The 22,325-nt window shown below is 36.4% G+C and overlaps 3 protein-coding genes across 4 annotated transcripts; all 3 read left to right on the forward strand.

Moving 5' to 3' along the window:
- Positions 783-1,727, forward strand: LOC110265068. Its single transcript, XM_021107821.1, has one exon. It carries the CDS (start codon positions 783-785, stop codon positions 1,725-1,727), a length of 945 nt encoding a protein of 314 aa, XP_020963480.1.
- LOC107607335 lies at positions 1,848-3,710 on the forward strand. Its single transcript, XM_016309302.1, has 2 exons — positions 1,848-2,767; positions 2,909-3,710. The coding sequence occupies exons 1-2, from the start codon at positions 1,848-1,850 to the stop codon at positions 3,708-3,710; spliced, it is 1,722 nt and encodes a 573-aa protein (XP_016164788.1).
- On the forward strand, positions 5,055-7,102 carry LOC107607333. 2 transcript variants are annotated; one of them, XM_021105889.1, is made up of 4 exons: positions 5,055-5,283; positions 5,383-5,490; positions 5,600-5,975; positions 6,944-7,102. In XM_021105889.1, exons 1-4 carry the CDS (start codon positions 5,245-5,247, stop codon positions 6,973-6,975), a joined length of 555 nt encoding a protein of 184 aa, XP_020961548.1. In that variant the 5' UTR covers positions 5,055-5,244; the 3' UTR covers positions 6,976-7,102. The 2 variants fall into 2 exon arrangements, with proteins under 2 accessions (XP_020961548.1, XP_020961547.1); XM_021105888.1 differs by having other exon boundaries at positions 5,171-5,283; positions 5,600-5,971.

Consider the following 22,325-nt stretch of genomic DNA (forward strand, 5'->3'; position numbering starts at 1 on the left):
GCATGCATATATGATGTTCATTCTTGGATTCTTTTGGGGGGGTGTTTGCCTAAATTTGCTTGGCATTGGGAAATTGTTGTGTGATCATGCAATTGCACTTATGCTATTTTTAATTAGTTGTTTGGGTTTCAATGTAGCTTATTATAGTGTTAGATGTTTGTAGCCACTTGAGGAGAGATAATTGTTTCATTTTATCTCATGATCGAACATGTGAATAATTACTAATAAAATTTATTTGTTAAAAAATGATTTATTTATACTAAAAAATATTAAACATATTTATATTTTAATATTTACTTAAGTCTTAGTCTATTTTTGTTCAGGCTTTCGATAGTTATCTATCCACTACTACTGCCACTTCTTTGTTCTGCTGCTGCTGTGGTAATATAATAATCTGCTGCTGCCGAGTAGCTGTTCGCTGACGCTGCTACCTCTCTAATTCTACTTCTGCTATGCTACCATTTTGTTGCTGTTGTGGAACGGATTAAGACAGTAATTAAGGTTGGTTTATGCAAATTTAAATACATCTATTAATTTGTTATTGATGTCATGCGTGCAACTTGGTGCTTTCCTGAGGCACTCATCACTTTAGGCACTTCTTTAAGCATTGCTAAAATTCAATTTTCTCTGTTATTTTATGTCTAATGCCTTCAAAGTATTTTCGAGGCTTGCACAATATTGTCTCTTAGTTAAGTAGGAAGCTAGATTTGCAGTTAGTGAGACGAACAGTAAGGACTTCAATTTAGAAACTTAGCTATCTACGTGAAATATATAGGTTTTCGATGGATATGTCGAAAGACTGGATGGATACACCACGTCATGAGAAAGAATATCAAGTTGGTGTAGAAAGATTTTTACACTTTTCTTTCTCATCAAAGGGAGTTCCTCAAGGGGAAGAAATTCAATGCGCTTGTGCAAAGTGTTGTAATATATTCTGGTTAAAGAGAGATGACGTATACGATCATCTAATATGCCACGGTTTTGTAAAAGGTTATAAGCGGTGGTTTAATCATGGGGAATCACTTTTTGCTATGGATATTGACAGTGACATAGGCGGTGAATATAACTGCAATGATAACATTGATGAGTTGTTACGTGATAGATTTCGAGATAATACACAAGTTGACGGACAAAACATGGGGCCTAACGAATGTGCAAAAGAATTTTATAAATTGGTAGACGAGGCAAGCCAAGAACTATCCCCCGGGTGTAAAGGATTCACAAGATTATCCTTTACCATTCGTCTTTACTTGTTAAAATGCTTGCATGGTTGGAGTAATGCGTCATTTACTTCTCTCTTGGAATTATTGAAAGAAGCAATGCCATATTTGAATATTCCTATTTCTTTTGATAAAACCAAGAATATGGTGAAGAACTTGGGTCTTGACTACCAAAAGATCGATGCATGTCGCAATGACTGCATGTTGTATCGGAACGGGTATGAGAATGACTCATCTTGTCATGTCTGTAGAACATCCCGTTATATTGAGCATCATGAAGAAGAGGATGATGTTACCTCATCTAGAAAGCCTCGCAAAGTTGCTGCGAAAACTCTAAGGCATTTCCCTTTGATTCCCAGACTTCAACGGCTTTTTATGTGCACAAGAACTGTCGAAGCTATGTCTTGGCATCACAATGAGCGTGTTAAAGACGGGTCCTTAAGGCATCCTGCCGATGGTGAATCTTGGAAAGCATTTGACAATCGACATGAAGATTTTGCAAAGTAGCCTCGTAATGTGAGACTTGGGTTAGCAAGCGACGGATTCAATCCATTCCGAACTTTGAGCAGTACACACAGTACATGGCCTGTTGTTCTGATGGTGTATAATCTACCCCCTTGGATGAGCATGAAGCCTGATTATTTTATGCTATCTTTACTTATTCCTGGACCACAATCACCGGGAAATGACATTGATGTCTATCTTCAACCATTGATTGAAGAATTAAAAGAATTATGGGAGTCAGGTGTCGAAACATATGATTCGAAAGAAAACAAAACATTCAACATGAGAGCGTGCCTTTTGTGGACAATTAATGACTTCCCTGCATATGCTATGTTATCTGGGTGGAGTACAAAGGGAAAATTGGCTTGTCCATGCTGTAATGATGAAACTTCTTCTATCTATCTGAAACATAGTCACAAGACTGTTTATATGGATCACCGAAGGTTTTTACCCATGAATCATCCATGGAGGCATAACAAAAGATCTTTCAATGGAAAAACTGAACTCAGGTCTCCACCACAGTTGTTAGAAGGTTCAGCTGTATTTGATATATTGCGAGAGGTAGATAATTCTTTTGGGAAGAAGCAAAAGAGATCAAAGAATGGCATATCAAATTGGAAAAAACGGTCAATCTTTTTTGAGTTACCATATTGGAAGTCCAACATGTTTAGACACAACCTTGATGTCATGCACATAGAGAAGAATATAGTTGATAGCATAATTGGAACTCTTTTAGATATTCCCGGAAAGACGAAAGATCATGCAGCTGCTCGTTTTGACCTTAAAGATATGGGTATCAGGAAGAACCTTCAACCAAGAGATACGGGGGATGGAAAAAAAACTAAGTTAGCAAAGGCATGCTTTTCAATGACTCCAGCAGAGAAAACAATCTTTTGTAGTGTGTTGAAAGCGGCAAAATTACCAGACGGTAGCGCTTCCAATATTGCTCGATGTGTGCATGAAACAGAAAAGAAGATTTCTGGTTACAAGACCCATGATGCTCATTTCATGTTGCATTACTTGTTGCAAGTACCAATCAAAAGGTCATGCATACATTCTAAACAATTGTGATAAGATCGAAGTCTACATGAGGTATTTTCTTCGATTCATTATCATTTGTTAGATTGAAATCATCATATTTAACCTTACTAAAAACTAAGACTATGAATATTTAATCTCTTCAGAGAGCATGAGGAGGCAGTTAATGATAACAATCCACGAACAACAAAGTGGGAGAAAGCCAAGGACCGCAGTCAACAATTTTCAGAATGGTTTAAAATTCGTGCCATGAAAAAGGATGTGCCTGGTTGGGCAAAAGGGTTGGCTAGGAGTCCAAATCGAATTGCAAAAAGATTTTCAGGTTATATTATCAATGGGTATAGGTTCCATACAAGGCACCGTGATGTGAGACGTAAAACTCAAAATAGTGGTGTCACATTAGAGGCATTGACTCCTAGTTTTGCTAGTGTGAAAGATAAGAACCCAATTGAAGCAAAAGTAGCCTACTATGGTAGAATAGTTGATATGTTTGAGTTAGATTATTATGGCCAATTTAAGGTAGTCTTGTTTAAGTGTGAGTGGTATACAGTTGCAAAAGACAACTTTGGTCTTTCATATGTGTATTTCAATAGAAAATGCTACCAAGAAGAACCATTTGTGTTGGCATCTCAAGTAAACCAATGCTTTTATGTGCAAGACCCATATGTTAGGGACAAGCACTATGTTATGAAAACAATTCCAAGAGATTTATTTAGGGTAAGTGATGACCTTGAGTCTGATTCTCCCATAATATATGCAAGGGAGCCATGCGAACCTGAAGTGATTCCAAGTCTTCTAAATGATAATGGCGAAATTGATCTAGTGAGGAATGATCTACGAGCAACTATTATAGATATGGATCAAAACATGTTTGCCAAACAATATTGTGAGGAAGACGAGGAAAGCGAATATGAGTACATGGATGACTTTGACTCTGAAACATCTTGACAAGTGTTTTTGGTAGAATCCTAAACAACCCACTTTCCTTAGTTGTTTTCCTTAGTTAATTACTTGCTTCAGTTGATTATGCTCATTTAATTATTATTTAGTTAGCATTTTATTAATTGTTATTATTTTGTGTATGTAGAATAGAAAAAGGGGAGATCACTAAGAGAAAATGGATACTTACCTTAGGCCAAAAAATGAAAGGAAAAAGCCCAAAAAAAAACAATTCCTTTGAGGTTACACAAGTGAAGTCAAGTGCTGAATTGCTAAAACAATACAATATTAAGAGAGAAAGGATCATGGCTGAAAATGAGAAGGTTAGCTTGCAAGCTCAAGCTCCAAAGGATCCAACAAGCAAACAACCCATCACAATAGTGGAGGATGCATTTGAAGAGCAAGTTAGGACTTCGAATAAGACAAGGAAGGCTCAACCAATTGCACTTTTCAAGAATGCACGCATAATTGAAATGGGACAATGTTTGAAGTTGAAAAGAACTCTAAAACTAGGAATCAAAGGACTGCTGAACTTGATGCAATGGAACAAAATGACATAAATTTTGATGATGACGGAGAAGATATAAACGAGATGAGTGCAACTTCAAATAAAAAAGGAATGAGTCTTGACATGTATTTTAAGGTACATGGGATAAATTTGGAAGATGAAGAAGATGAGGAAGATGAAGAAAATGAGCTTGATGATAATGCAAATGATGCGGGTAGTGGAGGACAAACTAGTAATGAAGGTACTTTTCTTGTTTACTTTATTGTCTAATTAGAGCTTATATTACTTCTCAATTGAATTATGTTATTTTATTCGGACTTAGGCACAATTAAGAAGAAAACCCGTGGAAAAACTACGTGCAAAAAGCTTCATGCCACAGATTTTAATGATCGACGGGAGGTGGAATTTTTTCAAGGGCAGCCTGTAGGTCCAACCAACGAGGTTGTATCTGACCTCAACCAACTATTGGGCACAACAGTTAGAAACCCTCGTTTTGTGGCTTTGTTATATACTAGTTGGCATGGTGTGCCTAGTAAACTCAAAGAGGAAATGTGGGAGTATGCCAATGTATGTAAATATGGCATTATAGATAATTTTTTGTTAATTTATTTGTCACGTTATTTGTGCTAACTGTTGATATTCTAATGTGTTGTGTTGCATAGCAAAAGTTCATTCTTCCCATAAGTTCAAAGTCGTGGGTAATGCGGGGATTTTGTGGTGCATGGAAAAAATATAAGAGAGAAATAAAAAAAGAGCATTTTGTGAAGTACAAGACAAAGAAAGAAATGATAAAGAACCGGCCATTAGAGATTCCCGAGGTTCAATTTCGCAAACTAATTCGGTATTGGAGTCTTCGGCCATCAAGGTAACATTGCCTTTTATTTTTTCCTATACCATCAAGCATACTATCATTGATTCTTCATGTTCCTAAACTTAAGTGTTTTGGAAGAAATTGATTCTTCATTGATTCTTTATATTTAGGCTATCTCTGCTAAGAATACTGAAAATAGGTTAAAACAAACATGTCCTCACCGAATGGGATCCACAAATTTTGGAATAGTGCGTAAGCAGCTGGTAATATAACTTATTCTTTGTGATTTCTCTTTTATATGTATTCATGGTGTAGTTGCCTAGTTAGTATGCTTCATGTAAACTTTTCTCTATGTATTTTAGCGTGACTCTAAAGAGAACAGTGAAGAACCATCAAGGGCTGAAGTTTTCATAGCAACTCGCACAAGTAAAAAAGGAAAAGAAATTGATGCTAAAACACAAGCCACAATTGTGAGTTGTTTGTATTTGTATTTTGGATATGTACATTAATTCTGATGTGATTTCTATCTAAATTGAGTTAATGCGACTTTGAACTCTATTGGTTGTTGCTTTTTGATAGACTGAACTTCAGAACCGCTTAGAAGCAGGAGAAAATGAAGAGGATGCATTTGTAGGAGTGTTAGGAAAGGACCAACCAGGTCGACTTCGTTGTTATGGGGCTTCGATTACAAGAAGCTCTCTTAAAAAAGATGAGGAGATTCACCACATAAAAGTTGAATATAACACTAAGGTCTCATCATTAGAGAAGAAGATGGATGGTGTATGTGGTTTATTAAAGATATTGGTGCACCAACTCAGCCCTGGAATGAACAATGAAGAGGTAACAGCCTTAGTTCAAGCTGCCCAAGATTCTCCTGTGGATACCTCAAGTAGCAAAGCAAAAAATACTCCTCGCTCCTCCGAAGCAACTCACATTCCACACAAAGATGATGTAGGTAAAATTGTGGCATGATTCACATTCTTTATTTTGTTAAAAAAGAGATAAAATTGAGAGAGAAATAGTCAAATAGTAGGCTTCAATTTCAAAAAAGGTGAGTGCTATTTCACTTTGATAAAGTCTATTCAAGTCTTGTATTTACTAGCTGGAGGAGTTTTATCTATAGAAGTCCTACTTAGCTTGACCAGGTTAGTTGATCTCTAGTTGACTAAGGATAGAACAAATTTAGGATTGTAAGTGAAGAAAGAAAAATATCCTGCTAGTAAATGGAGATTCAGTGACTGAAACCGCTGGATTAGAAATAAAAAAGCTTGCAATATGGTCTGAAACTCTGAATAAATAGTGGCAATGTGAAAATGGAGATCAGCCTGGACCTAGAGGAGATAAGTTAAAGTGCAGTGGACTGTGGATATGAACTCTGTTATTTTGACTCCTTAAAAGACTTTATTACCAGTAATGTCTCTGGTCTTTTAGAGTGTAATATTTTTGTGTATGTCTGTATTTTTCTACTATGATTGTTTATGTCTGTAATACATTTGATGACTTCTTCCATTTAGATATTAGTCTACATGTTAAAGCTTCTGCCTGCTGTTTAGTTGCTTTGATGATGTCCACATAATTATAGTTCCAAGCTTGTCATGCTCAAAAAGCAGATGAAAATAACATACATCTACTGAAAATATTATGCATTTTCTGTTTTTTTGAATATGTTATATCAATGCATTGAAGATTGAAGATGCTTGTTTAGCATATGCCTACATTCTCTTTTCTTCTCTTAAACTCGCATTCTTTTTAGTGCACCATTCTGATTATTCAAAATGGTATTACTTGTAAATATAGGATTCAAGAGCCTATGAATATACTTCCATGAAGAACCTGAATGAGTCCGAGAATGGATTTTCGGGTGCTCTGGCCAGGAAAGCCAAATCAATTTGTAGTTGTTCATTTGTGTTTTTTATTTTGCAGGGCACAGGTCAAAACAATTTACCTTGCAATGATGATGCATGAAGTACAAGAAGACTTTGATTAGGAATTCTAATTCATGTATTAGGAATTTCACACTTTTGGTATTTTGAAGATGACTTTGATTAGGAATTCTAATTCATGTATTAGGAATTTCACACTTTTGGTATTTTGTTAGTGTATGTTGTTATGTGATCACACACTTATTTTGGTGACAATTTTATGAAAGTTGGATTACTTGATAATTGGTTATTGACTAAATTATAAAATTATCTATGAATTCATATTAGGTTTTATATATTTATGAAGATTAAAAAGGGAATTAGGTTACTGACCATCTTTTTCGCCACGCTTTAAAAGCGTGGCCATATTTGGTCTACTGTCACGCTTGAAAAGCGTGGCCAGATCTACCCTATCGCCACGCTTTTACAGCGTGGCCATATCTCCGCCTATCGCCACGCTTTATAAGCGTGGCCGTATTTCCCACCTATAGCCACGCTTTTACAAGTGGCAGTTTGTAAAAAAGCGTGGCAAACAAAAAGCGTGGCAATAGGCTGCAAAAAGCATGGCGATAGAGCAACCGCCACCATTTGATAGGTCACCCTTTCAAAAGCGTGGCGGTTGCTCAAAAAGCGTGGCGAAAAGCTATCGCCACGATTTTTTGAGCTTTTTGCCACGCTTTAAAAGCGTGGCAAAAAACGTGTTTTCTTGTAGTGTTTGGCTCACCAAGGTTGCTAACAACATTGCTGCAACGGAGGTGCAATGTTGCTGGCCAAAGTTGGCTCACCAACATTGCTCACCAACGTTCCAAAGCCTAACAAGCAACGTTGGTCGCCCAAGCATGGCTCCCCAACGTTGCACGCCAACGTCTTGATAAAATCTCAAGTTGGAGTTGGAAAAATTTGATGTGACGCGTATGCGTGGATGACGCGTATGCGAGAAAGTGGCAAATTAGCCAATCTCACGCACACATGGGCGACGCACACGCGTGATAAGACAAAAAAAATAGCTTTGACGCGTACGCGTGGGTGATGCGCACGCGTGACCAGGAGAATGTTGGTGCACCAACGTTGGGTACCAATATCAGTGGCGATGCCCAAAGTGGCTTATGCACCCAACGTTTGTGCAACCGTTAGTGCACAAACGTTGGTCACCAACGCCAGCATCAACTTTCATTCCAAATCGCACCCATGCAAGTGTGAACGTTAGTGAACTAATGCCACTGTCAACATGACAAAGAGCCACTCCTAACTTGCTTCAACTGAGGCCAAAGCCCACATCCAAAGACTTGAAGATTGTTTTGGAAAGTGGATAAATAGGATAGATTTTGTAGTTAGAAAAGAGGCTGGGAGGAAGGGACCCTAATTGGGAAACCCTGAATCATTTTCTTTGTACTTTCTTTTACTTTTCATGTACTTTCCTTTTTGTTTTGATTGAGCAATGATGAACTAAACCCCACATCATTAGGGGGAGGAGCTCTATTGTAATTCACATGATTGAATGAAATTCTTTTTCTTCTCAATCTGCTTGTTGTAGCTAAAGGATGACTTCTATGTTTATTGAGATCCATTCACTCCGGAAGGGGGTTTGCATCTATTGAATTTCTTTGTGAGCCTTGGAAGGGGATTTATTGAAATTAGAATTGAAGCTCTATCCTTCACAATTCTCTTGATCAACACCATTTGGAAGGAATTGAGATCTTGAGAATTTGTGTGGCTCATGGATAAGAGATAAGCACTTGACCTCTTCTCATTACAATTGGATCAAGGAATTGCCAAATTGATTGTGATTAGAGAGATTGGGTTGCCAAGAAATTGGGACTCAATCAAATACAATCCGCCATAGATCTACTTCATATAATTGAGAATGAAGTTGAGACCCATTTATTTATGATGGATTATAATATCTCCAATCCCTAATGAATCTTTCTCTTTGATATTCTTCACTTTAGTTTCATTGAATTTCCTTATTGCGTTGGTTTACTGCTTCCTTTGATTTTACGGCACCCAAAGCCCTTTACATTTCATGCAATTTAATTTCCATTGTCATTTACATTCTTGCCTTTAATTTCTTGCAATTTAAGATTCATCTCATTTAAGTTTCTTGCACTTTAAGCTTCTGCCCTTTTACTTTTCAGCATTTAATTTTCCAGTACTTGTGCCATTTAAGTTTCTGTCCTTTACTTTCCAGCATTTAAATTTCTCAGTCCTTTACATTTTGTGCTTTACTTTCTTGCAATTTATATTTTGTCCCATAAATTTCACCAAACTCTTTCAAATATTAGCTTGACTAGACTCATCACCCAACTAAAATTGCTTGATCCATGAATTCCTGTGGGATCGACCTCACTGTTGTGAGTCTTACTACTTGATCCGACCCGGTACACTTGCTGGTAGTTGTGGGGATGTGATTTTCCGTGTCATCAGTAACCCAAGGGTATAGTGCCTGGCACACTCTTGCAGCAAAAAAGGTTATTAATCATAATTGAATCCCAGGGTCATAATACCCTGCACACTATCGTACTTAACCCAAGGATATAGTGCGTGGCACACTCTCAACATTCAACAAGATCATCATTCCTTTTTGAGTCCTCAGCTCATTAAAAAGCATTATCAATTTCCATTAACATCCTTAAACATTCATATTTCTCAAGTTCATCATAAGCAATTCTATTTCTCAAAAATATCTTCAACCGTATACTTTACAACTCCACATTCACCAGTTCAACTAGAAATTACACAAACCTTCCAAACCTAGGTCACCGGCTCTAAACTCATAACTAAAAAATACCTTTTTTATCACTTTATTGTTTTCCCCTTGATCCAAGGACCTAAAACTAACAAAAAGATTTTAAACAAGTGTTACGGAAGTTTACAAGCTCGCTGGGAAGGTAAAATAGTTAAAAACAAAGTTTTCTTTGAAAAATAGGGCAGTGTGCGTTCGCATAGGGTTGTGCGTACACACGCCCAGGAGGATTTTCGTAAAGTGTGCGTATGCATAGAGGTGTGCATACGCACAGGAGCAAAAATTTCCAACTCTGATCATTCGCCCAATGCGTGTGAACGCCCTCAACAGAGTGCACCTTCTAACGTGTGCGTGCGCACAAGGCTGTGCGTGCGCATAGCTTGCAAAACTTCATTGGTTGTGTGCGCGCACAAAGCGTGCTAGCGCTCCCAACAACAACCATATCCCCATGTGTGCGTACGCACAAGAGTGTGCGTGTGCACAGTTTCAAAAATACACAGGGTGTGCGTGCGCACATAAACCGACAAAATTCAGATTTCGAATACGAACTTTCAACGATCATATCTTTCTCTACAAAATTCATATTTCTACAAAATTGATACCGCTTTCAAGCTCTTTGAATTATATTTATTTTGATACAAAAATCATTCAATTTTAAAAATCGTAGCTCAAGATATGATCTGTCAAAGTTAGCCCAAAACTCATTTTTACCAAAAACCTTAAAAACTCAAATTCACTAAATCTCTCAATTCAAAACCAAACTACTCACATTCCAAACAACACCAAAACAACACAAAGGTTCCTACCACTCATTTCTCAAAAATCAACCATTCAATCATCTATACCATTTAATACTCACCTCATCCAATTTTAAAATTCAACCTAAGTTCACATCAAATTTCCTCAACCACCATCTAATTTCCACACTAACCACAAGATCCAAAATCCAAAATCATCATCAACATATATCATCACACATCATAATCATCGATATCCTTCAATCCAAACCATCACAAACATTTGACATTAACTTATTACCATGAATTCTCATAATCCTCATTATTCATCAATATAACAAATCACCATTAATACTTATAAACACCAAGCATCAATTTATCATCATCCAAAATTCATAATCCACATCATTTATCAACAAAGTCAACACTCACCTTCAATTACCAACAACATCAACATTCATCATTAATCATCAACCATATCAACAAACCCTCATCAACAATAATAAATCACAACATTCATCATCAACCTTCATAGTCATTAAATACCAACAATTAACATCAAAAATCATATATTCCACATCCCAAAACTCTATATCATCATCACCACCATACAACTTATCTTCCAACATCAAAATCACATACAATTAAACTTACACCCAAACATCCAATCCTATCTTAAGGTCAACTAGCCTAAGGTTCACGAAACATTACATATTGCATAAAAGAAACCAAAACCATACCTTGGCTGATTCCCAATATGCTCAAACACCAAACTTGATTCCAATCAAGCTTCCATCAAGCTCCAAACTATCAAAGCCAAACCAAAAGCCACCACCAACTCTAAAAACTAGCTTCATACATACAACATAACCATACATTATCAACTAAAGCTCACACTACATTAACCTGCAAGGATATAGAGGTTTCTTAACTTATCCAATAGTGATTGGGGCAAAGCCCAACAATTACCCGCTACTAGAGATCACCTAAACAAGCAAAACCACAAAATCTACTCAAAACTATAACCCAAAAATGCAGAAATTCTAGGGCTGGAAACTGGAGCTTGAGACACGATATCTTACCATATTTGCTTACCAAGAAACAAAGAGCTTGATGAGAGGTTTGCGTGACCGCAAACAGCTCGTCCATCGAAGCTCCGTAGCTCAAGTTATGGCTCCCGGAAGGTGATGATGAATAGTACCACCACCTCCTCTCTCAATCTGTGTTTCTCTCTTTGTGGAGGGTGAAAATGAGCTGAGTTGGTCATTAACTCACTTATATGTTGAACCTTGGACCCGGTTTGTGCCCGGTCCAACCCGTTAGCATTTTAGGTCCGTTTGGCCCACTTTGGGCCAAAAACTAGAAAGATTAGTGCCTGACTTTCAATTCTAACTTATTTTTGTCCTTTCAAAATAATAAATCAATTTTCAAAATCTTATCTTCCAAAATACACAATACTGGACGGACTAGAGCCGGTACTACCGACCTAAGTGCCAGTACGCATTTTTACAAAAACCTTTTGAAAAGGATACATTTTTCAACTCAGAAAAATTCATTGAAACCAAATTTCACCTTTAAATTTTCAAATTATTATTTTATTAAAATAGTTATGCCGGTTCTTACAATCATAGGATTGAATTTTTTCTTCAGAAGACGAATCCTCAACAATGTGCTTTCTCTTTTTGGATTGCATCCTGGAAATCGAAAAATTATGAATCAGACAAACACAACAAAATTGCTGATAAAATACTCTCGAAAGCAATGCATACTTTTTGGGGGGAGTCTGAATTTTTTTCTTTGGTTTTTGTTTTGTAATTGGCAACGATTCTTCACTTATGAAATTAAATGAGAAATACTCTATTAATACATCAAATATTTAAAATAAACAGAAAAGAAAGCAATGATAATTTTAGAATCTTACTCATTATTGGATTCACTTTCACTTTCTGAAGTGGAATCCTCTAAGATCTGCTTCCTTTTTCTGGATTCCATTCTGGAAGAAAAACAATCATTAGTAAAAAACACCTTAAAAGTGACAAAATACACCCAAAAATATTACTTACTTTTTGACCATTCTGGTGGGCTGTTTCCTTCTTGGTTCCACTGAGTCCTCTTTAGACTCGGACTCAGAAGAAAAATCAAGTTCACTCTCCGATGGATCACTCTCGGATGAACTTGTCTTCTTCTTTTTTTTTTTGTTTTTTTCTTTCTTTTCTTTTTCTTTCAATTCCTTCAACTTCTTTTTTGTTTCTGCCTTCTTAACGAGGCCCTAAAATAGTAGAAACGTTAGTTTACCCGATCTAAATAATTAAAATACACCCAAACTAGAGAAGGTATTCTATTTGGTTACCATATGACCATCTATCTCTGCTCTCATTCTTGTAAACAGTGGCTCTCTATTCTAGTGGCTAACCCAGGGAGGTCCAGGGATTGCTTCTCCCTTCTTCTCTACGTATATTGATAGATGGAAATACACTATCATCAGGGTATAGAGGCAGCTGTCAATCAATTTTTTTCTTTTTCATACGGTAATTAGTTATGCCTTTGATGATGAAATTGAGCACAAGGGCTCCCAAATTGCCATCTGTTATTTTGTCCATCTAAAAAATTGGAGCTAGGTGCACAGGAGATACCTTGTCTATCGTCGTTGGCAACAAGAACGCCATCTAAATATAAAGGATGAAAATCCTCTTGAACATTAGGCGATCATGGTCACTCTCAACACCGATATTTATCATCTCATCGGTTAGATTCTTTAATGTCTTCCCTTGGAACCTTCTAAAAATCAGTTTGTTCTCCTCGAAAAGTTCCTTATAACTCACTTTATCAGGAAACAGATCTCCTATAAAAAAGAAAATAATTTACACTCCAAATCATTTGAAATATACCCAAATATCACTCATATACACCTAAATTTATTACTTATTATATGAGATCAGAATAAGATATCACAAAGAATATATTACAAAAAATTCAAGTATAGAGGTTGATGCATGGCAGAAATTAACCAATTTAGAGATTTCAATTAAGAGGACAGCGTTGCACGTATAGCTCTTAACTGGCTAAGATCTGCCTCACCAATTTAAAAAGGGTTGTCACAAATTTTAGAAATAAAATACTGGGAGTATGAGTCCCAGGTCGTCTCCCAACGAGTTGCATGAAAGAGTGCTGTTTTATTAACTAGGGGTTTTCAGGAAAAAAATTAAGTTTTGATAACGAGTAATTAAAATGATTAAAAATTAAAGTAATAAAAATAAACTAAGAATAATTATTGATACTCTAAATAAAAGGCCTTGACTGGGGGAATAATTAAATGGAATTTTTATCCTTGTTGGAATCTTCTCAAGTGTAGTGTAAAAAGGGTGTTGTTCTCACTCGGTTATCCCTTACTAAATAAGGAAAAGTATGGTGATTAAACTAACTCTTACCCTCAAATCCTAGTCCTCTCCCTTAGGGAGGTTTAGTGCTATTAGGTATGGAATTAGCTAACAACATCCAATTTCCCCAAGCACTTGAGAATTCCAACTCAAGTATCTCCTCTTAATCAACCCCCATGTTAAGTAGAAATTCTACTCCAATGACATGAAATTAATAATCATAAAAATATGAGAAGACATAATTAAATAAAATAGAATAGAGAATTAAAATTAATTAAAATAAAAATAACTCTATATATTAATAAATTCAAAACGCAACATAATTATATAAACAGAGTCAATGAGTAACTAATTGAAAGTAAGGGAGTAAGGAAACAAACTAAAGTAATGTCTTCAATGGAGGTAATGACTCTCAACATCTAAAAATCCAAGCAAAAACATAAACTATCAATGTAATGCAAATCTAAAAACTTAGATCTAAAACTGACGTAATCCTAATGTAATAAATCTGAATGTGTGTGGATGCGTGTTGAGTCTCAGCATGTTTCCTAGGTTTAGTCTGTGTTTCTGTGCCGAAAACTGGGTCAAAATGCGGCCCAAAATTGCCCCCAGCGTATTCTATTATTTTTGTAGATTGCGCAGGTCACGCGTACGCGTCATCCATGCGTTCGTGTCATTCAGCGATTTTCCTTGTCACGCGTTCGCGTCATTCGTGCAGACTCCAATCCACGCGTTTGCGTCAGGCACGCGTTCGCGTCGCTGCGAATTCTCCATTTCGCGCATTCGCGTGGGCCATGCACTCGCGTGATTGCTCGCTGGTCATCTCCTTAGTTTCTTGTGTTCCTTCCATTTTTGCAAGCCTCCTCTCTAATTTCCAAGTCATTCATGCCCTATGAAGCCTGAAACACTTAACACCCAGATCACTACATCGAATGGGCTAAAGGAGAATTAAAATACGCAATTAAAAGTCTCTAAGAAGCAAGTTTTCAACCATGGAGTGATTTTGGGAAGAAATTGTAAATACATGTTAATCATATGAATAAGTGGGTAAAGATTTGATAAAACCACACAATTAAACACAATATAAACCATAAAATAATGGTTTATCAACCGCCCCACACTTAAGCATTAGCATGTCCTCATGCTTAGTTGAAGGAGATAAAGTAAATGAGTAGGTGTTCTGGGGGTTACTTGAAACTGGAGGTCGATCTCCGATGAGATCTTCTGTACTGGTCGGAGATGGCGTGTCTGGCTGGCTGGTGGCGGCCGGAGCTGTTGTGTCCGACTTGTTGGACTTGCTACACTACTGATCCTTGGTCACCGGAGGGTGGGGGGTACCTGCAAGAGACTCCGATGCTTAAGTTAGCACGGGTATTAAGCAGGTTTTTAGTAGAATCAGAGTATGAGTTATACCTGGGTGCTCCAGTGTATTTATAGTGGTTGTAGAGTGACTTTTCTAGATAAGATAAGTTAGTTATCTTATCTTATCTTTATCTTTGAGGTTAGTTTATCCTTAAGGGAACCGCCCTTATCTCTATAGGCTTGGACGGCCTTTGGATTTGGGTCGTGTTCCTCTATTTGGGCCCCTTATTGGGCTTTCCTGTCGATTTGGCCGACCTCTTTGAGAAGAGGTCGGATAGCCTGACCTGAAGAGGTCGGTCGCTTTGTCGCCGATCATCCCGGGTCGGATAGCTCGACCCAGGGTATGAACAGTGCCCCTGCTCGAGCTCGGTCTTTCTTTTGGAGGTCGAGTCTTGGTTTTAGGACTTCGATCCTTCTCGGGTGAAGCCAAACTCGAGCATTTTGTCGACTTCCTCCTTTGTAGAACCTTTTTGAATGTAGAACGTTTTTCTCTAAAAGTGCGTGCTTTTCTATTAGCGCCTTGTTATGGGGAACGTGCAAGGGTTTAATGCCCCAATTAATTTGGCATTAATTGCCCCGTTTCCCTTAACTTCTTTATTTTTGAACTTTACACTCAGGAAACGGTTTCTCTTCTTCACTCTTTCTTCGTAACTTCTCCCTTTACTCTCCCGCTTTCTGTTTCTGGCTTTAAGTCCATAGCTCCTTCCTACGACGCTTGCTTTGTTGCTGTTTTCGTGGAAGAGGGGTGATTCTGGATTTCGCCTTCCGTTTTTCTGCTTTCTTTTGCAGCTTTTCTCCCATTTTCCAGGTTTGGTTCTTCTTCCTTCCTTCCTTTACGCCATTTATTTTGAGAAAGTTTTGATTTTGGCTGGAGAAAGTTTGGATCTTTTTGCCTTTGCTTATGCCTGATCGTGGTGTGTTCTGTAGTTTCTTTGCCTCTTTGCATGAGTTTTCGCTTTTCCTTTTGCTAGTGCTTTTGGTTTCGAAGCTTTGAGTGATAATTTTGTTTGATCCTAAAAAAGGAAGTATCTTTGACGCTTTCTACTTGTCGTGCTTCGATGTTTGGGGATGCATGCTTGTTCTTTACTGATAGACTGTAGGAAGATAGTGATTTTGATGACTTTCTGTGCTTTTTGCGTTTTGTCTTTCTGTAACAACCCTAGTTTTTGAAAATCAAATGAAATAGTTATTTGTGATTTATTTTATTTGTTGATAATTTTATTTTAAGAAAATTATTTTACTAAAGGTAATTAAATGGAGTTTCATGATAATTGGAGTTTAAATTAATTAGAATTTTTATATAATATTTATTAGATATTTGGTATGATTGAAATTATAATTTTGATAATTGAAAAATAAGAAGAATTGTATAATTTAATTTAAATAAATTCTATTTTGAACGAATTATGTAATTAATTTGAACTCTCAGAAATTATTTTATTAGAAATGATTAGATTGATATTTATAAATACTTTAAGTTTAAGTTAATTAATATTTGTGTACAATTTTTATTATAATTAGTTATTTTATAAATTGAAATTAAAGTTTTGGAGATAGAAAATTAATGAGAAGTTATATTATTTAATTTGAATAATTAATATTGAGTTTAAACTATATTTTATAGAAATATGATTAATATGTTCATTTTATAATGTAAATTAGAAATAATTGATTGAACTTAGCAATATGTTGATAAATAATGTTTCTAAATATTTTTAATAGAGTACATTTGATTTTAAAATTATTCTACCCTTCAATTTTATCAAAATACCTATTTATAGCTATCCTTTATTCTTTTATAAAATTCTAATTTCTAACCCTAAATCCCAAAATCCCCAAATTCATTCAGAATCCCTAATTTCCCTAATTTCTAACCCTAACAAATGCAGCCTGGTACGCGGAATCGTGATTACACTCTAATTATGTAAAATTCATTGCTCTTTCTTTTCCTGGAAATGGCGCCAAAAACATGATGCCAAGACCACGGTTCACAACTCCGTGTAACTGACCAGCAAATGCACTGGGTCGTCCAAGTAATACCTTACGTGAGTAAGGGTCGAATCCCACGGAGATTGTCGGTATGAAGCAAGCTATGGTCACCTTGTAAATCTCAGTCAGGCGGATATAAAGTAATAATGGAGTTTTCGAAAGTAATTAATAAAATAGGGATAGAAATACTTATGTAAATCACTGGTGAGAATTTCAGATAAGCGAATAGAGATGCTTTCGTTCCTCTGAACCTCTGCTTTCCTGCCATCTTCATCCAATCAGTCTTACTCCTTTCCATGGATGGCTTTGTGTAATGCATCCCATTGTCAATGGCTACTTTCGGTCATCTTTCGGGAAAATGATCCAATGTCCTGTCACGGCACGGCTAATCGTCTGGAGGCATCACCATTGTCAATGGTTGCATCCTATCCTCTCAGTGAATAATATGCTAACATGCTCTGTCACAGCATGGCTATTCATCTATCGGTTCTCGATCATGTCGGAATAGAATCCATTGATTCTTTTGCGTTTGTCACTAACGCCCCACAATCACGAGTTTGAAGCTCGTCACAGTCATTCAATCACCGAATCCTACTCGGAATACCATAGACAAGGTTTAGACTTTCCGGATTCTCTTGTTTCATTCATGAAACTCACAGTGGTCTTAGATAGATCAGAGACTAAGTTTCCTAAATTAGAAGCATTTTGTTCAGAGTTTTCTGTCTGTTGCTGAGTGGATGATGGAAAAGGTTTGTTATTGTTAAACCTGTTTCTTCCACCATTATTAAAGCCTTGTTGAGGCCTTTGATCCTTCCATGAGAGATTTGGATGATTTCTCCATGATGGATTATAGGTGTTTCCATAAGGTTCACCTAAGTAATTCACCTCTGCTATTGCAGGGTTTTCAGGATCATAAGCTTCTTCTGCATAAGAAGCCTCTTGAGTACTGTTGGATGTAGCTTGCATTCCATTCAGACTCTGAAAAATCATATTGACTTGCTGAGTCAATATTTTGTTTTGAGCCAATATGGCACTCAGAGTATCTACTTCAGGAACTCCCTTCTTCATAGGCGTCCCATTACTCACAGGATTCCTCTCAGAAGTGTACATGAACTGGTTATTAGCAACCATGTCAATGAGTTCTTCAGCTTCTGCAGGCATTTTCTTTAGGTGAATAGATCCACCTGCAGAGGTATCCAATGACATCTTTGATAGCTCAGATAAACCATCATAGAATATATCCAGGATGGTCCATTCTGAAAGCATGTCAGAAGGATACTTTTTGGTCAGCTGCTTGTATCTTTCCCAAGCTTCATAGAGGGATTCACCATCTTTTTGTTTGAAGGTTTGAACATCCACTCTAAGCTTGCTCAGCTTTTGAGGAGGAAAGAACTTGGCTAAGAAAGCCTTGACCAGCTTATCCCATGAGTTCAGGCTATCCTTAGGTTGAGAATCCAACCAGATTCTAGCTCTGTCTCTTACAGCAAATGGGAAAAGCATGATCCTGTAGACTTCAGGATCTACTCCATTAGTCTTAACAGTGTCACATATCTGCAAGAATTCAGTTAAGAACTGAAAAGGATCTTCAGATGGAAGTCCATGAAACTTGCAATTCTGCTGCATCAGAGAAACTAATTGAGTTTTCAGCTCAAAGTTATTTGCTCCAATGGCAGGAATGGAGATGCTTCTTCCATGTAAATTGGAATTAGGTGCAGTAAAGTCACCAAGCATTCTCCTTGCATTATTATTATTTTCAGCTGCCATCTCCTTTTCCTGTTTGATCATTTCTGACAGGTGCTTGCTGGTTTGTTGTAATTTAGCTTCTCTTAGTTTCCTCTTCAGAGTCCTTTCAGGTCCTGGATCTGCTTCAACAAGAATATTCTTGTTCTTGCTCCTGCTCATATGACAAAGAAGAGGGCACAAAAAATAATAATAATAGAGATCCTCTTTTTTTTTTTGAGTGAGGGAGAGATGTTAGTAGATGAATAAACAAATAGAAGGAGATGAGAGAGAAGAAAATTTTCGAAAATTATTTTTGAAAAAGAGTTAGTGATTTTCGAAAATAGTTTTTGAAAAAGGTTAGTAATTTTTCGAAAATTCAAAAATGAAATAATTAGTTAATAAAAAAAATTTTGAAAAAGAGGGAAGATATTTTCGAAAATTAGAGAGAGAGTTAGTTAGGTGGTTTTGAAAAAGATAAGAAACAAACAAAAAAGTTAGTTAGTTAGTTGAAACAAATTTTGAAAAGGCAAGAAGTTAGGAAGTTAGAAAAGATATTTTGAAATCATATTTTGAAAAAGATAAGATAAGAAGATATTTTTGAAAAGATATGATAGAAATTAGTTTTGAAAAAAATTTGATTTTTAAAATCACAATTAAAGACTTGATTCACAAGAAATCACAAGATATGATTCTAGAACTTAAAGTTTGAATCTTTCTTAACAAGCAAGTAACAAACTTGAAATTTTTGAATCAAAACATTAATTGTTATTGTTATTTTCAAAAATTATGAGATAAAATTAAGAAAAAGATTTTTGAAAAACATTTTTATAATTTTCGAAAATAATTAAGAAAAATAAAAAAGATTTGATTTTTGAAAAAGATTTTGAAAAAGATAAGATTTTCAAATTGAAAATTTGATTTGACTCATAAGAAACAACTTGATTTTAAAAATTTTTGAAAAAGTCAATCCAAATTTTCGAATTTGATGAGAGAAAAAGGGAAAGATATTTTTTTGATTTTTGAATTTTTAATGATGAGAGGGAGAAACATGAAAATTATGCAATGCATGAGAATTTTTAGATCAAAACATGTGATGCATGCAAGAATGCTATGAATGTCAAGATGAACACCAAGAACACTATGAAGATCATGATGAACATCAAGAACATATTTTTGAAAAATTTTTAATGCAAAGAAAACATGCAAGACACCAAACTTAGAATTCTTTAATGCTTAGACACTAAGAATTCAAGAATGTATATGAAAAACAAGAAAAGACACAAAACATGCAACTGCAAAGATCAAACAAGAAGACTTACCAAGAACAACTTGAAGATCATGAAGAACACTATGAATGCATGAAAATTTTCGAAAAATGCAAGATGCACATGCAATTGACACCAAACTTATAACATGACTCAAGACTCAAACAAGAAACACAAAAAATATTTTAGAATTTTATGATTTTATGAATTTTTTGTATTTTCTTTTAATTTTTTCGAAAATTATTGTGAAAAATAAAAATAAGGATTCCAAAATTTTAATATGAATTCCAGGAATCTTGCCATGTTAGTCTTAAAGCTCCAATCAAAGGGTCAGACATGGCTTAATAGCCAGCCAAGCTTTAATAAAAATATGAGTGTAATTCAGACATGACAAGCCTAACATGCCCTATCCAAAAGAATTGGACATGGCTCCATTGAGGTGATTAGTTGAAGACCAATCCCAAAGCAGTTTGGGTATGGCTTTACAGCCAGATAGGCTTCAACATGCTTCATGAAATACTAGAATTCATTCTTAAAAATTTTGAAGCCATAGAATAATTTATTTTTGAAAACATTTTTTTTTCGAAAATAGATGAGAAATTTTTGAAAGATTTTTTTGAAAAATTTTTTTGAAAACAAAACAAAAAGAAAATTACCTAATCTGAGCAACAAGATGAACCGTCAGTTGTCCAAACTCAAACAATCCCCGGCAACGGCGCCAAAAACTTGGTACGCGCAATCGTGATTACACTTTAATTATGTAAAATTCATTGCTCTTTCTTTTCCTGGAAATGGAGCCAAAAACATGATGCCAAGACCACGGTTCACAACTCCGTGTAATTGACCAGCAAGTGCACTGGGTCGTCCAAGTAATACCTTACGTGAGTAAGGGTCGAATCCCACGGAGATTGTCGGTATGAAGCAAGCTATGGTCACCTTATAAATCTCAGTCAGGCGGATATAAAGTAATAATGGAGTTTTCGAAAGTAATTAATAAAATAGGGATAGAAATACTTATGTAAATCACTGGTGAGAATTTCAGATAAGTGAATAGAGATGCTTTCGTTCCTCTGAACCTCTGCTTTCCTGCCATCTTCATCCAATCAGTCTTACTCCTTTCCATGGCTGGCTTTGTGTAATGCATCCTATTGTCAATGGCTACTTTCGGTCATCTCTCGGGAAAATGATCCAATGCCCTGTCACGGCACGGCTAATCGTCTAGAGGCATCACCATTGTCAATGGTTTCATCCTATCCTCTCAGTGAATAATATGCTAACATGCTCTGTCACAGCATGGCTATTCATCTGTCGGTTCTCGATCATGTCGGAATAGAATCCATTGATTCTTTTGCGTCTGTCACTAATGCCCCACAATCGCGAGTTTGAAGCTCGTCACAGTCATTCAATCACCGAATCTTACTCGGAATACCACAGACAAGGTTTAGACTTTCCGGATTCTCTTGAATGCCGCCATCATTCTAGCTTACACCACGAAGATTCTGACTAGGAGATCTAAGAGACACTCATTCAGTCTAATGTAGAACGGAAGTGGTTGTCAGGCATGCGTTCATGGGGAATGATGATGATTGTCACGTTCATCACATTCAGGTTGAAGTGTGAATGAATATCTTAGAAGCAAAATAAGATGAATTGAATAGAAAACAGTAGTACTTTGCATTAATCTTTGAGGAACAGCAGAGCTCCACACCTTAATCTATGGATTGTAGAAACTCTACCGTTGAAAATACATAAGTGAAGGTCCAGGCATGGCCGAGATGGCCAGCCCTCAATAGTGATCTAAGATAGCATATCACTGATCAAAGATGTCTAATACAATAGTAAAAGGTCCTATTTATAATAAACTAGCTACTAGGGTTTATATGAGTAAGTAATTGATGCATAAATTCACTTCTGGGGCCCACTTGGTGTGTGCTTGGGCTGAGCGTGATTGTTGCACGTGTAGAGGTCCTTCTTGGAGTTGAACGCCAGTATTTGTGCCAGTTTGGGCGTTCAACTCTGGTTTTGGATCCTTTTCTGGCGCTGGACGCTAGAATTGGGCAGAGAGCTGGCGTTGAACGCCAGTTTGCGTCGTCTATTCTTGGCCAAAGTATGCACTATTATATATTGCTGGAAAGCCCTGGATGTCTACTTTCCAACGCAATTGGAAGCGCGCCATTTCGAGTTCTGT

Source organism: Arachis ipaensis, chromosome B07 (assembly GCF_000816755.2).
Source record: "Arachis ipaensis cultivar K30076 chromosome B07, Araip1.1, whole genome shotgun sequence".
Taxonomy (NCBI): Eukaryota; Viridiplantae; Streptophyta; class Magnoliopsida; order Fabales; family Fabaceae; genus Arachis; species Arachis ipaensis.

Excerpts from the sequence above, each read along its gene's own strand:
- LOC110265068 (XM_021107821.1), top strand. The coding sequence starts at position 783 with ATGGATATGTCGAAAGACTGGATGGATACACCACGTCATGAGAAAGAA.
- LOC107607335 (XM_016309302.1), top strand. The coding sequence starts at position 1,848 with ATGAAGCCTGATTATTTTATGCTATCTTTACTTATTCCTGGACCACAA. Across the intron at positions 2,768-2,908 it reads TTGCAAGTACCAATCAAAAG|AGAGCATGAGGAGGCAGTTA; the intron begins GTCATGCATACA and ends TAATCTCTTCAG.
- LOC107607333 (XM_021105888.1), top strand. The coding sequence starts at position 5,245 with ATGGGATCCACAAATTTTGGAATAGTGCGTAAGCAGCTG. Across the intron at positions 5,284-5,382 it reads GAATAGTGCGTAAGCAGCTG|CGTGACTCTAAAGAGAACAG; the intron begins GTAATATAACTT and ends TATGTATTTTAG. Across the intron at positions 5,491-5,599 it reads CTAAAACACAAGCCACAATT|ACTGAACTTCAGAACCGCTT; the intron begins GTGAGTTGTTTG and ends GCTTTTTGATAG.